Here is a 15,061-nt window from a genome sequence, read left to right as displayed (position 1 = left end):
AGGTTGAGAAGGGACAGGGTTGACATGTCGTGGGGTTGTTAACCATTGTCATAGGGCAATATGTGTACTAACTGTTTAATGAGAAACTATTTGTTCTGCAGACCTTCATCTAAGGTACAAAAAAAAAAAGATTTATCTATGTGAGATCAAATTGACAACAGCAACTCAAAAGGTTTTATGGGAAGTCTAGGGGGCAGTGAGTTGAAGATAATAGTGATGGAATAATTTGGAAAAGGATAGTGAGAATAGCAGCACAACGGGAAGAATGTAATCAATGTCACTGAATTGTACATGTAGAAATTTTTGAAATGGTGTAACTTTGGCTCTGTATATTTTCACCAAAAAAAGGTCCTCCAAGGTCAAGAAGGGAGAGTGTTGACATGTCACGGGGTTGTTTACCAATGTCATAAAACAACATGTGTACTGACTGGTTAATGAGAAACTATTTGTTCTGTTAAACATTCATCTAAAGTACAATTTCAAAAAATGAAAAGAATATTCACAAGAACAAGATATTTCATTTATCCATAAGGTTTGCAAAGGTTCAAAAAGTTGTTAATATCTAATGTTACTCCAAAGCTCTAGACCCTCCAACAGCTTTGTGTCTCAAGAAAAGAAAAGAAAAAAAGCCATTTGAGGCCCTATAGGGGTCTACCAGGTCCTACAAGGTTGGCTCTGACCTCTTTCCCCTTCTCCTCCATCCCTCTGCTCTGGGCAGCCAACTCCTTCATGATCCGGACACATGCTACACATGCTCCAGGGCCTTTGCACTTCCTGTTCCCCCTGCCTGGAAGCCATTCCCTGCAATACTCACCCCTACAGCTTTCATTCCTCTGCTCACAATCAGTTCACCAAGAGAAGACCTGCTGATTCAAGCCCTGGGCTGCAGGTGCTCTATAGCTCCCTCTGCAGGTGCTCACGCAGAAACGTGCAGATGTGACAATTCAGCAAGTTCTCGTGCTGAGATGTGTGTATTTCCCTATGTGGAAACTATAACTCAATAAAAAAGAAAAAAGAGCAAACAGACACACACTTAAATAAATACTAACACAAATCACTCTGTATCTCGTTATCTAGCCTTTGTTATGTTTTTAAAGCCCATATCACCCTCTGGTGTGTTCTGTATTTGTGTTTACTTGTTCTTCTGTTTTCTTGCGCTAGAATATAGCTGCATGAGAGCAGGGACTTGTGTTTTGTTGACTGCCTTCTCCCCATCATCTGGCGCATAATGGCTGTTTAATAAATATGTTTTAAACAAGTAAGTGAAGAATTCCGTGTGGTTGAGGATGCGGGGATGAAGAACTCTCATGCCCTGCTAGTGGGAATGTCAATCGTTTAACCCTTTTGGAGGCCACTGTGAGAAACTCTATCTAGATCTAGAGTGTACATATCCTTCCCTCAACTCCACTTCCAGGCATATACCCCACAGGCCTACTCACACACGTGTACAAAGACCCAAGTATACAAGTAGGCAACTCATGTCATCAACGTTGGTAAGCATGTGAGCAACTACAATTCCCAGGTATTAATGGTGGGAATGTAAAACGCTACAGTCAACTTGGAAAAAGGCCTGGCAATGGTTTTTGTTTTGTTTTGTTTTGTTTTAATAAAACTAAACACACATGTAATCTTTGACTGAGCAATTCCACTCCTAAGTCTTTAACCAAGAAAAAATATATCACATGCCCACACAAAGGACTTGTCCAACAACACTCATAGAGGCTTTACTCATAATAGCCAAAACTGGAAAAAACCCAGGTGTCCATCAAAAGGGGAATGGATAAACAAGCTGTAGTATACCACACAATGGGATACTACTCAGCAGAAAAAAAGTAAGTGCTACTGATACAGGCAAAATCATGATGAATCTCAAAATAATTCTGCTAAGCGAGAAAAGGCTAACACAAGAGAGGACAGGCTTTATGATCCCAGTAGGTTAAAAACCATCTCATGGTGGAGAAAAATCAGAACAGTAGTTGAGGAAGTAGGGGCAGGGGCCTAATGGGAAGGGGCATGAGGGAACTTTCTGGGGGTGATGGTGATTTCCTATGAGTTGATAGGGATTTCTGATACAGTTATATGTATTTATCAAAACTCAGCAAACATAGAATTAAGACATTGCTCTTCATTGTACATTTAACTTTCAGAGAAGGAACACTGTAAACGCACACTGAATTGTAGTTAATGATTTGCACACGGACATATTTAGGAGAAAGTGTGCTGTGGTCAGAGTCCCTGGGTGGTGCAATTGTTAACGTACTTGACTGCTAACTGAATGGTTGGAGATTTGAGTCCATCCAGAGGCACTTGATCTTTTTTTCTAAGTAGATCGCCAGGCCTTAAGAAAGGTCACCATGAGTTGGAATTGATGGGAGGACAACTGGTTTGGTTCTGATATCTGGCTAAGACTCAGTTTGTCTCCCAGATAGGATGGGGCATGGAGCACCCCTTACTGGCTGTGCTTAGATGAAGCTCCCAGCATGCAGACTGGGACACCTAAGTGTCGTTGGCCTCATGTCGCTGCAGAGGAAGCTGCCTGGTCACTTCGGACAGAGGGGCTGCTGTTTGAGCAAGGGCCTACCTGGGGCCGTGGAGATCCCAGCATGTCCACCTACTGCAGAGCCGCTCTGCCTCCTCCCTCCGTGGTGAGCCAGCACCTGGACTGGAAAAGGGCAGCAGGAAGGACCCTCCCACCCACTCCAGGACCCTTCCTAGTTCTCCCTTTTCCTCATCCACCACCCGTGGACTTACTTTTTGATGGCAAACACAGTCAGCCGCGTGGTGGTGTTTCTGAACTGCATGTCCAGGATGGCACAGTCAAAGGTCCCGTCCCAGATGATGGGGGCAAACCAGGGAGTTGTGACCAGCACGACTGTCCGCCTTTGGGGACGAAGCAGAGCACACTAGAGCAGGAAGGGAGAAAGCTTTGTATGAAGGGACTTAGCGGTCAGTAGTCGGCTTAGAGTAGACATGGGACTCCAGACTCCCAGTTCAGTGCTCCCTCCACTACCAGCTCAGAGGCTGAGACCCGACAGAACCGATGACTCGTCTCGCCCCTCCCGCTTCCCTGCCTCGGGCGAGAAAGCTTGGTGCCCTACCGTGGCGCGTCCCTGAGCACCAGCCCTGTGCTGGATCCCACGGTCTGTCAGGCAGGCCTGGGCTTCCCTCCCGACCGGCCCCTCACCAGCTGTAGGACCTTAGGTAGGTTCCTTCACCTCTCTGAGCCTGTTTCCCCACCTGTAAAATGAGGAATGATCAGGTGGTTACTAAGCACCCTTTCCACACTGAAGCTCTGGGGTGTGGTGAGACTGAGGGGAGCCCTAGGCACAGAGAGCTTGGCTCCTCCGAGCTTTGCTTCGCATCATTTTCCGGGTACCATGGCAACGGGCTTCTGGAGAAGTGATATTAGAGATTAATGCCTGTAACGCAGAGAAAACTACAGAGCAAAAGAGCAGGACCGTGGGAGGTCGGGGGCTCTTGGGAGGGGTCAGGAAGGCCTAGTGGAAAGGGAGGACCAAGGCCCCTTCGCCCCTTCCTGTCCTGGGTGTCTCCGGATGTCCGGCCTCCTCAAGCCTCCTCATGGTCCTCCTGAACAGCCCGACCAGAGACTCCACTGAGTCAGGGATGATTTCCATGAGTCCTTCTGGGACCCAAGGGCTCCATCTGCTGCGGAGGGGAGGGAGAAGAGAAGGTGATGATGAACAGGCATGAATTGTCATTAACTTAAAAAATAAAAACTATAACCCTGTCATAAAAAAACAACAGCCCAGGTGAGAGTAGAGACAACTTCTGTGTATGACTCCCTACCCCAATTTCTCAAGAAATAAAGTATGAAATGTGGCAACCACCACAAGTCAAGCGCCCATCACCACCCCTCTGGCACCAAGCAGGATGATGTTAGCAAGCCAAGGGGCAATAGTGTCAGGAAGGCAAGGAAAGGAGGACCAAGAGATCACACACTGGGTGGGGGAGGGAGGAAGTCACTGCTGTGCAAGGGGCCCAGATCAATGCCAAGGAAGGGCAAGGCATGTCGAGAGGAGTGGACGGGGTGGGGCTTTCAGACAAAGGCTCTCCTAAAACAGAGAATGCTCACTGCCCCTGTCACTGGGGAGTGGAGTAGCCCAATCTGCGCCCTGGGAGCTGGAGGAGCCATTAGGCCCCAGAGTCCCCTCCCTACTACCACCCATGCATCAGGCCCCTCTTCTACCCAGGAGGACTGTGGGGAGGTGATGGCAGAGACTCTTGAGGAAGGGGACAAATACCCCTTACACAACAGCTTGTGGAAGAAAATGCTCAGCTCTGGGGATGGAAAGAAGGCAGAGGTGTCAGTGTGGAGGGAGTTCAGAGCTCTTCCCCCTCAGGTGAGCAGCCCCAGAGCAGCCACGAGCCCCACCTGCTCAGGGCTGTACCTTGACCAGTCCACAGCTGCCCAGGTCCCCAGTCCAGAAACCTGAGGGGAAGGCCACCTCTGGTGGTTTGCTTGGAAGGAAAGAGAGGAAGAGAAGGTAGAAGCTGACGTTGACTTGGGGAGGGCCTGACAGGGAACTCCATCACCCTGGACTGAGTGTTCCAGCTCTAAGCCACCCTCCTGGGAAACCCCATAGAGCCGTCTCCACTGTCTCCATGGAGTGGGGAAGTTAAGAAGGCCAGAGCACACCTGGAGCCTTTCCATTCTTTCACTACAAAGCTTTCCCAATCCCTGCTCGCCTTGGGGTCTCTGCCAAATGCATCAGTGGTGGCTGACGCCCTTGCTATAGCAAGCTTTGAATAAATAGCTTCTGTTTGTTCTCATTTGGATTGTCTTTGCATATTTCTACAGAGCCATCTCCCCTCCCCCACAGACAAGTTAGAAGAGATAGAGAAGGGAAAGGAGTGAAGAAGTTCCCCAGAGGAAACACACCCGTCCAGTCTGAGCAGTTTGGCCGAAGTGGAGGCAAAGTGGCTGGTTGGCAGCAAGGGCTGACCAGCCTCTGTTGTATTCTCCCAGGTGACTTCTGGCAGCCTTTAAAGCTTAAGTTCCTTGGTTGTTTTGGAGGCAATGATGTCGAAGGCCATGGAGGTGCCAGGTATCCTCTTTGGTTGAACCCCATTGAGAGACTGCCCAAGGACTTTGCATGTTTCTGCCCTCTGCTATATGAAGTCCTCCTGGCCCTGCTTGCCAGCCATGCACAGCAGAAGGGATTGGGAGGTGATCTTCATCCTCAAGTGAAGTTTGGGGAACATGGCTTGGCCTCTGGAGGTTTCAGCATCAGTCCTTACATTCAAGTTCATTCAGGTTCCTTCTGGCACAGCTGAAGACAGATTTCTTCTTAAACTTGAAGAACCTTCCCTGGGTCATTTCAGAGGGAGAGGTTGGGATCACACCATAGGGAAAATTCTGCTGGTCACACACCTGTCAAGGTGCCCAGCATGCATGCAGTTTCTATCGGACACATCCTGGGGGAAATTGGTTCCGCCTGGGGTTCCCTCCACCAGTGTAGTGATGTGGCGGGCTGAGGAGGAAGCCATAGAGACATGCTAGACTTCTGGGCTTCTGGGATGCTACACCTTATACTCTTTGTGGGGCACAACCCAGAGACCCGGGTGGCTGCACTGGGGCCAGGCTGGATTCCTGGTGCAGGAAAAGCAGGGCTGGGGAGTCTGAGGCAGAAGCCCTGGAGGTCCTAGACTCTCTCACAGTTAGGTTGTATTTGCTATTCTAGATGGAGGTCTGGCCAAAGTTGGCCTCCAAATAAGGACATTCTTGCTTTGATTTGTGCTGGTTGAGAACTCTTGCTGTGCACAGGGCTGGTCTTCTTCTCCTCTGGGTGAGATAGGGAGCTAGCAGTTTGAGCTCTGGTCCATCAGTGAGGCCCATATCTCTTCCATGTGTAACCCATGGACACCATCGACTCAGGTTGCCAGAGTCTTTGTAGTCAGTGAGTAGCTCCATGTAAGGCTTTAGTTCATAATCTTTATGACACACGTTCATCCATGGAACTTTCATGATTTGCTTTGAAGTACTTCTCTTACTGGGAGTAAGGATAAGACATTTCTGGAGCAGATTTTCACACTCCATGAACATATAGAAGGGAACATGATATTATCCAGTCAGCAACAGCTCCTGCAGCTACTTGAAGTTCTATGAAGACGGGCATCTGCTGACAAGTGTATATACAATGACTCCCATGCTCCATATATCCACTGTGGTTTCATTGTACTTTTAGCCCTGGAAGAGTTCTGTGATGGAATGATGGGGACTGCTACAAAAGGTATCCAGCTTTTTGCCAAAGGTGAATTCCTTGCTGAAGACCACATCTGCAGTCTTGATGTCATAACAGCATCCAAGAGTAAGTTTTCTGCTTTTAACTCTCCATGCTCACTAAACTTCTGGTGACAGGACTGCACGGCAGCCACTGGCAGAATCTAGCTTGGGTCACTTTTTCTTTCACGTCTCCATGAGTCACTAGGTAATCAAGAACTGGTCCCCATTATGTACTCCATATAAAAAGTAGAGTTTTCTCAGTCTTGATCTCTTCAAATAAATATGTTAGGATGATTCAATGTCTTCGTTATTCTTGCTTCATGGGAGAGTTTCAAAGGCAGGAGGAGTTCTGTTTAGTCTTGCCAATGATCTTGACCCTGATGCTTAGCCAAGCTTGGATCAGGCTGATCTGAGCTACAGCCTCTAACCTGAGGGGCCCTACCAATGGGTAAATTTTTATGAAAGTAAACGAAAGCTTTGAGGTGAATCCTGATACTGGGTCAAGCTTTAATTGACCGACCCTACCGTCTATCCTCTGGGTCCCTACAAAGGAATGTGCTGGGGCAGATTCTGACACTGTGCCAAGCTCAGATTATGTCCAGCCTGAGCTGCAGCCACTAGCCTCAGAGCTACTTCCAAATACTGAAACAACTGATAAGACAGGAGATTGGAATGATTCATAAGAGAATGGGCAAAACAAGGGGAAAGAGAAAGGGAAGAAAAAGGAGTTCACCCCAGCAGGGTGGAGATCTTTAACTAGTTATTAAGAAAGGGGAGGAGTAAAATGAGTATCGATGGGCTCAACAAGTTTTTCTTAGTGCAGCACCCTCACAAGTTGGGCGGTTGTTCCTCAATATTGAAGGACTCTAAGCAAATCTGCTTTGTTCTCCGTAGTGAGGAGGGATTTAGAGAGGTTCAGGACAAATATCACAGTGAGAAACCTGACTTCCTATTGCCTGGGGTGATAGTCCCAAATCTTATTTTGTGAATTCCTAACATTAGCTTCTTGAGGAACCTTATTAAGATAGGTTGAAAGAGTGGCTACGTTAGGATCAGTTTCACTGATTTAGAATACAGGTAGTCCCTGACTTAGGATTCAAGTGACGATGAACCGCACTTATTACTGTCTTTTTTTTTTTTTTGTACATCTTATTGTTAGTAATATGTACGCCATATAGTGTCTTAGCATGTTATATGCTGATGTTATCATTCTCAGATGTTCACTTGCAGATTTTCAATGTTATGATTTACTGATCAAAACACTGCTGTATAGCAGCAGGTTGTGGCCTGGTCTACAATGAAATCTGTCGGTGTGGGTGTAGGGAGTCGTAACAGATAGAATGTTGGGCAATGTTCAACTCTAATGAATTACACTAGACAGTCATTAGGACTCTGACTTCATTGTTTTGACACTGATGCTGACAAAGATCGTGTTATAAAGACACTGATAATAAAAGGCAATAATAACGAGAACTTAAAAAAAAAGGTATTCCACTTACATCAGAAATGACCTATAATGGAGTCTTCAGAATGTAACCTTGTTTTAAGTCGTGGAGTACCTGTATTGTGAAATGGTGGAGAATGTTTTGGTTGACACAGGACCCACAGCTCACTCTTGAACAATCATGAAAAAACCAAAAACCAAACTGGTTGCGGTTGAGTTGACTGTGACTCAAAAAACAAAATCCTGCTGCCATCGAGTGGATGCCAACTCACAGCAACCCTATAATACAGAGTAGAACTGCCCCATAGAGTTTCCAAGGAGCACCTGGTGGATTCAAACTGCCGACCTTTTGGTCAGCAGCTGTAGCTCTTAACCACTATGCAACCAGGGTTTCCAATTCTGACTCAGAGTGATCCTATAGGACAGAGTAGAAGTGCCCCATAGTGTTTCCAAGGAGAGGCTGGTGGATTCAAACTGCTGACCTTTTGGTGAGCAGCTGAACACTTAACCACTGTGCCACCAGGGCTCCTGAACAATCATAGATGGTAATAAAGAATGCAAACACACAGTACCCTGATCCCAAGGGGGCAGCAAGCCTAGATGGGATAAAGGGCAAACTAAACTTTAAGGAGCCCTGGTGGCTCCTGGTTAAACGTTCGGCTGCTAACTGAAAAGCTGGTGGATCAAACCCATCCAGAGGCTGGTGTGGGGGGAAGACCTGGTAATCTGCTCCCTTAAAGATTATTGTTGTTGTGGTTTGGTGCCATCGAGTCGGTTCCGACTCCTAATGACCTTACGTATAACAGAACGAAACAGTGCCCAGTCCTGTGCCACCCTCACAATAGTTGCTATGTTTGAGCCCGTTGTTGCATCCACTGTGTCAGTCCACCTCATTGAGAGTCTACCTCTTTTTTGCTGACCTTCTACTTTACAAAGCATGATATCTTTCTCCAGCAACTGGTCCCTCCTGACAACATGTGCAAAGTACCTGAGACCAAGTCTTGCCAACTTAGCTTCTAAAGAGCATTCTGGCTGTGCCTCTTCCAAGACAGATTTGTTTGTTCTTCCGGCAATCCATGATATAGTCAATGTTCTTCACCAACACCATTAATTCAAAAGCATCAATTCTTTGGTCCTCCTTATTCATTGTCCAGCTTTCGCATGCGTATGAGGCGATTGAAAATACCTTGGCTTCCTCAGGTGCGCTTTAGTCTGCAAAGTGACATCTTTGCTTACAGTCTAGGAAACCCGAACAGCTCGGCTGCTAACCAAAAGATCGCCAGTTTGAATCCACCAGCGGCTCCACGGAAACCCTGTGGGGTCATTCTACACTGTCCTATAGGGTCACTATGGATTGGAATCAACTCGACGGCATCGGGTTTATTTGTTGTTTTGTTTTGTTTTTTTGTTTTTTTTTTTAGTGTCCTATAGGTTCGCTGTGAGGTGGAAATAGACTCCAGGGGAAAAACAACCACCACATAGTAGGAATAAAACATCCCACCTTCCAATATACGTGACCTACACACTCTCCTCTTTTCCTTAAATTGTTTGAAAAGTTAAGAAAAGCAGAACTAGTCCTCAGGACCCCAAAGACTTTGAAATGGTTCAAAAGGAGGAGAATCAAGTTCTGTTGGAAAGAAAGAAGCTTGAGAGCCGAGGTGGAGGGATGGAGAGACGGGGAATCTCAGGCCCAACCTCCCCCACTCCATACTCTGCTCCTTGTCATCTGAGGCCCCCCCCCCGCCCCCTGCACAGCCCCCCCAGCCCTCTGCAGAGCCCCACCCTGTCTCCCCCACCCCCAGCAAAGCCCGGCCTCTGCCCCGCCCTGTCCCCCCCCACAGCCAACCCCATCCGCGCACAGCCCCGTCCCCTGCGCCATTTCCTGTCGACACCTAGCAGCACGCTCCCGGGGGCAGACTCACGAGGGTGAGTGGGTGTCGTCTTTGTAGTTCAAACCCGCGCTTCGCGCCCCCTTCACCTCCGCGTCCTCCCCGCTCGGGGTCCGGGGGTCCCTGCGGACGTTCAAGTCCCTGCACCCGCCCCGCTGTCGTCCCAGATCCGCCTCCGTTTCCGTTAAAGCAGCTCCGAGCGGGTCCGTCCGGCCTTCCCGCCTCCGGCCTGGGGACCCGCGCACCCCCTTTCCTGTCAGAGCCCTCCGTCGACCCTTCTTCACCGCGGGCCCCGAAAGGCCCCGCGGGGGCTTCTCACCTGCGTCCCCCGCCCTGTCCCCTGGGCTCTCAGGGCGGCGCCGGCCGCGCACCATGGCCGCAGGAGGGCAATAGTTTTTTTTTTTTTTTCGTTTTTTAATACTATGTTTGTAAAGATACGTTTATTTCAATATCACTGCTTTGACCACGTTCCCTGCTTTTGACTACTTTGATTCTTCATGGTGAGGGTGACTCTAAATTGGTCATTTACCAATTGTCCCATAAGTTATATAACTTTTCCTGTAATCAGAGTCTAAGTATACAAACTATCTTTTCCTTTTTGATTTGTTTGGTTTTGATTCCATTTCTGATTTTTGTTTACTTTCATTTTGATGTCACTATGCAAGAACAGTGGCCTACCTAATATCTCTCTTATTTTATTTTTTTGAAATTGTTTTACAGCTCTGTTTCTAATTTAAGACAACGTAATATCCAGTAGTAGGAGATTTTTTAAATACAGTAAGATACTGTCTTATTTGGCATTAGCTGACATTTTCTTTATGACTCAAAACATGATCATGTTTAATGAATGTTTGATCAGTGTATCCAAGTGTCTTTGATAAAGGTTTAATTTGTATTCACTAATTTGTTGTTGTTAGGTGCCCTGGAGTTGATTGTGACTGGTAGTGATACCATGTGACAGGGTATAACTGCCCCATAGGTTTTTCTAGGCTGTGGTCTTTATGAGAGCAGATCACCAGGTCTTGGGTTCAAACCACCAACCTTTCCTTTAGCAGCTGAGGGTTTAACCCTGGGCCACCAGGGTTCCTTTTTCCATCACCAGGGCTCCTTATTCACTAATTTACATATACTAAATCCTCAGCATGCTTACATTTTATTGCATTATAGACATGGTGATTTCAGTGGGAATTGTTTTTGTTCCTCTTCAAGCTTCATGATTAATCAATTTTTCTTTGAATTTGAATGTTTCTATTTAGTCATGTTTCCAACATACATTTTTATGTACATAGACATGAATATCCTATCTTGATGTTTAATTTTCCCTTTTGTTAATTGCCATCAAGTTAATTCTGTCTTATGGCAACCCCATGTGATATAGAGTAGAACTGCCCCATAGGGTTTCCAAGGAACACCTGGTGGAATCGACCTGCTGACCTCTTGGTTAGTAGGTGAACTCTTAACCACTACGCTTTTAAATTAGCCACTAAGCTCAGGAAATAAAGTGTGCTCCTCCCCTTGTACCCTATTAAAGGCTGAGCTCAGGTGTGTTCATGCTGTCTGTGATTCTCCGCTTCTTCAGGACTCCTTCGAATCTGTGTTTGGTCTTCAAGTATGCTTACCTTTAGCCCCTGTGAATGACAAACAGCTCTGAGTTTTGGGTGTTGAATTTTAAACTGCAGGTTTGTGTAACAAAAGAAACCCCCCACCTAATTTCCACATAGGTGGTCTCTCACCAGCTGACCCCCTCTGGGTGGCTGTGTGTTTCCTCCTGCAGTGGGCTCTCATTTACCTCTTCATATTTGTCTAATATTAATACAAGCTCCAGCTCTTTACTCACATGGTGGGTCTTTCTGGCATGACCAGCTACCACTCTGTGTCACCCCTTTAGTGTAAACTATCAGGTGAGGACCAAGGGGCACACCACGAATCACAAAGGCAGTCCTATCACTCTGGAAATTCCAGCAGTTTAGAGGTTACCTCCCAGGAGCTGGGACAAAGGCCAGAACTCTCTGGGGTTTTTGTTAGTTGCTGTGATGGTTAAGATTGTGTGTCAACTTGGCTAGATCATTATTCTCAGTGTTTTAGTAGTTGTATAATGTTGTGATCACCCCCATGTTGGAATCTGCTGAGTGGTACTGGCGGAGGCGGGGCCTGTGGCAGCTCACCGCCCTCTCAGTTTCATCTCTCTGCCTTCCACTGGTTACTTCCTGCCTGCTCACCTTGCCAAGGTTTTTGGCTTGTTCTAGACTCAGCAGCTGCCTCTTGTTGTCTCACCTCTGGTTCATGGGACTTGAGTTAGCAGCTTACCTGTTTGATCTTGGAATTTGTCGAACTTCTCAGCCTGCGAGCAAGAGTCCGGTTCCCCAGCCTGCTGACCTTGGGTTCGCCAGCCCCTGCAGCTGCATGAATCAGGAGAAGCCTTGCAGTCTTGTCTGCTGATCTTGGAATTCATTGACCTTCACAGCCTGTGAGCAGGAGCGCCTCTCTCACCTGCTGACCTTGAGTTCACCAGCTTCTGTGGCTACGTGAACTGGGAGAGGCCTCTACCCTGATCTGTGGACTTGGGATGTTTTAGCCTCTACAATTGCATGAGCTATTTCCTTGATATAAATCTCTATATATATATTTATACACTTTACTGGTTTTGCTTCTCTAGAGAACCCAGCCTAAGACAGTTGCCATTGTGTCCATTCTGACTCATGGTGACCACATGTGTGCAGAATAGAACTGTTCAAGGCTATGACCTTTCATAAGCAGATCGCCAGGCCTGTCTTTTGTGGCATCTTTGGGTGGGTTCAAATCGACAACCTTTTGGCTAGTAGTTGAGCATTTAGCTGTTTGTGCCACCCAGCTGCTGTGGAGCTCTCTTTAGGTGAGATCTAATTCTTTACTACAGAAGTAGACTTTAAATATGTCTATCGTACTAAAATACTGAAAAACATGAACAGAAAATGATAATGAAAATCCAGCCAGAAAATTCATCATTTAAAGACAACTGCTCTCAGTTTGGTGAACTATACTGTTGGTGTGTGTACACCATAGGTTTCTATAAAAGCCATTTTATCACTTCATGGATTAGTTTTACATATTTCTCCCATGGCCTTAAATATGTTTACACTATCATGTTAATAAGGAAACCTGATGGTGGTATGGTTAAGAGCTCAGCTGCTAACCGAAAAATTGGTGGTTTAACCCACATAGCTACTCTGTGGGAGAAAGACCTGGCAATCTGCTTCCCTAAAGATTACAGCATAGAAAACCTTATGGAGCAGTTCTGCTGTGTCATATGGGGTTGCTTGGAGTCAGAATCAACTTGACTGCACCTAACAACAACAACATCATCATGTTAATAGTAGTAAAAAAAGTAAATATGTATATGTATGTACCTATGTAATGACCTTTTAACATTCTTTGTTGTTGATTTCAAGTTTTCTCAGTTAGGAAACCCTCAGCCAATGTCCTTTCAGTGGTGTCTATTTTACTTGCCTTTTTGATTCTTTGGGTTTAGTTCTAGAACCCAACCACCTACATTCTGCCATTTATTAAGATGTTTGACCCAAGGCAAGTTAGAGTCTGTAACATAGTTTTGTTTCTCTCTCAAGTTAGAAGAGATCCTTTCTGTTATGATCACAAGGTTCTTTAAAGCCTCTTGTTGACTCTTTGTCATCCATAATGGGATGGATTGTTTCTCAGGTTCTTCTGAAAAATTATACATTGCTTGGTGGATGGAACATAATATTTTTCACTTGTTTAAAGAAAACCACTTGTTGAATTGTTTTTTTCATTTGTGTATTTCTTTTATCATCCGCAAAAATATAAAATCCGCAGTGGATCTCATATCCTCGGTACCCCTTAAGCAATAACTCCCCATTCTCTCCTCCCCTGAGTCCCTGGTGGTAACTAATAAACTTTAGTTTCTATGCTTTAATCATAGATTAAAATTAGGGATGTATAACTTGCTGAAAATTATCTTATATGGACCCAGCCATACCCTTACCTCAATCAAAACTGATTCATATGCCTCTTGTCTCCCCTCATATTGTGTAAAAATAAGAACAATCCTCCACCACCACCGCCACCACACTGTAGACTGTTGGAGAAATGTGTATTTCATGTTAGCTACCATTGATATACAAAGATTTGTCCCCAGAAGGAGTGGGTGCACTTGTGTCCTGCTCAGAGGGCTTTGTAAAGGGGCATAATGTTGATGAACCACAGGAACCTGGTCTGCCTGGGTGAGGTGGAAGTCAGGACCTGCCCTGGGATGGCTTTTCATTTTCCATTGTGGGTCTTTTGAGAGCCCCTGCCTTTCTAGACTGAGTTTCCCTTCCCTTTTTTATGGGAATGATTGTGGGCTTTGTTGATTCAGAACTGAAGAGCTTCATAGTGTGGCATCTGGACTTTGACCTTCCTCTTTGTTCAAATGATCTGCCTGAGTTGATGGTGGTTCCAGAACTTGAGTGTGTATAAAACTTGTGGGCAGCATGTCAAACATCCAGTGTGCTGGTTACCCCCTTGTGCTTTTGATTTCGTAGCTCATAGAAGAGTGCTTAGAGGTCTGCACCTTTAAAATGATCCGAAAGAACCAAAGAGGTTAATCTGTAAATGACAACAGCATCAGAACAATAAAAGAGGGGATAAATGGTGTAGGTATAGAACCTTCTAATGGAGAATAAGTCAAGCGATACCAAGTAATAATAGACCGGTTCGAATCTAGGACGATAAGGGTAAATTTCAAGGTAAGCACAAAGAAAGTTAACAAACCTACTCATCAGAATAAAGAAGAAAAACATAAAGTCTCAGTAAAAACAAAACCTAAAAAACAAAAGAAATGAAATAAAAATCCACAAACAGAAGGAACTCAGCACAGGAGAGTAAGGGGAACAAAGAAAACATCAGCACCACACAAAAAAAAAGCACAAGATGCAATCCCACTCCTAGGAATAAATCCTAGAGAAATAAGAGCTGTCACACGAATAGCCATATGCACACCCATATTCATTGCAGCACTGTTCACAATAGCAAAAAGATGGAAACAACCTAGATGCTCATCAACAGATGAATGGATAAACAAACTCTAGTACATACACACAATGGAGTATTATACAAAGATAAAGAACAATGATGAATCTGTGAAGCATCTCAACATGGATGAAACTGGAAGATATTATGCTGAGTGAAATAAGTCAACCACAAAAGGACAAATATTGTATGAAACCTCTACTGTATAACTCATGTAAAGGTTTACAGACAAAAAGAAACAATCTTTGTTGGTTAAGAGGGATGGGAGGGGTGGGGTGGGGGAACTCAATAGATAAGTGGTAACTTTGGTGAAGGGTAAGACAGTACATATTACTGGGGAAGCCAGGACAACTTGTGCAAGGAAAGGTCACGGAAGCTCTATAGACACTTCCAAACTCCGTGAAGGACTGAATTGCTGGGCGGAGGGCTGTAGGGACCATGGTCTTGGGGAACATCTAGCTC

At 45.7% G+C, this 15,061-nt stretch overlaps 1 protein-coding gene, 1 long non-coding RNA gene and 1 pseudogene across 3 annotated transcripts in view; 1 reads left to right on the top strand and 2 right to left on the bottom strand.

Annotated features, from left to right (window-relative positions):
• Positions 1 to 5,508, bottom strand: part of LOC101353733 (histo-blood group ABO system transferase-like) — an 18,808-nt gene extending 13,300 nt beyond the window's left edge. The window contains 3 exon segments of the mRNA XM_012554755.1: positions 2,752 to 2,903; positions 4,410 to 4,479; positions 5,393 to 5,508. Coding sequence (XP_012410209.1) covers positions 2,752 to 2,903; positions 4,410 to 4,479; positions 5,393 to 5,508 — 338 coding nt within the window.
• A 312-nt stretch (positions 5,509 to 5,820) lies between these two features.
• LOC105755981 (serine/threonine-protein kinase MARK2 pseudogene) lies at positions 5,821 to 9,567 on the bottom strand (annotated as a pseudogene).
• A 15-nt stretch (positions 9,568 to 9,582) lies between these two features.
• The window catches only part of LOC111820096 (uncharacterized), a 35,741-nt gene continuing 30,262 nt past the window's right edge, over positions 9,583 to 15,061 (top strand). For both annotated transcript variants that reach the window (XR_002823626.1, XR_002823625.1), the window contains exon 1: positions 9,583 to 9,614. This is a non-coding gene — a long non-coding RNA (uncharacterized LOC111820096). The remainder of the gene's footprint in view (positions 9,615 to 15,061) is intronic.

This window comes from Trichechus manatus, unplaced genomic scaffold, assembly GCF_000243295.1.
Source record: "Trichechus manatus latirostris isolate Lorelei unplaced genomic scaffold, TriManLat1.0 scaffold00026, whole genome shotgun sequence".
NCBI classification, from domain to species: domain Eukaryota; kingdom Metazoa; phylum Chordata; class Mammalia; order Sirenia; family Trichechidae; genus Trichechus; species Trichechus manatus.
The sequence above is the reverse complement of the archived record's forward strand: the minus strand, read 5'-3'. Positions and strand labels throughout refer to the sequence as shown.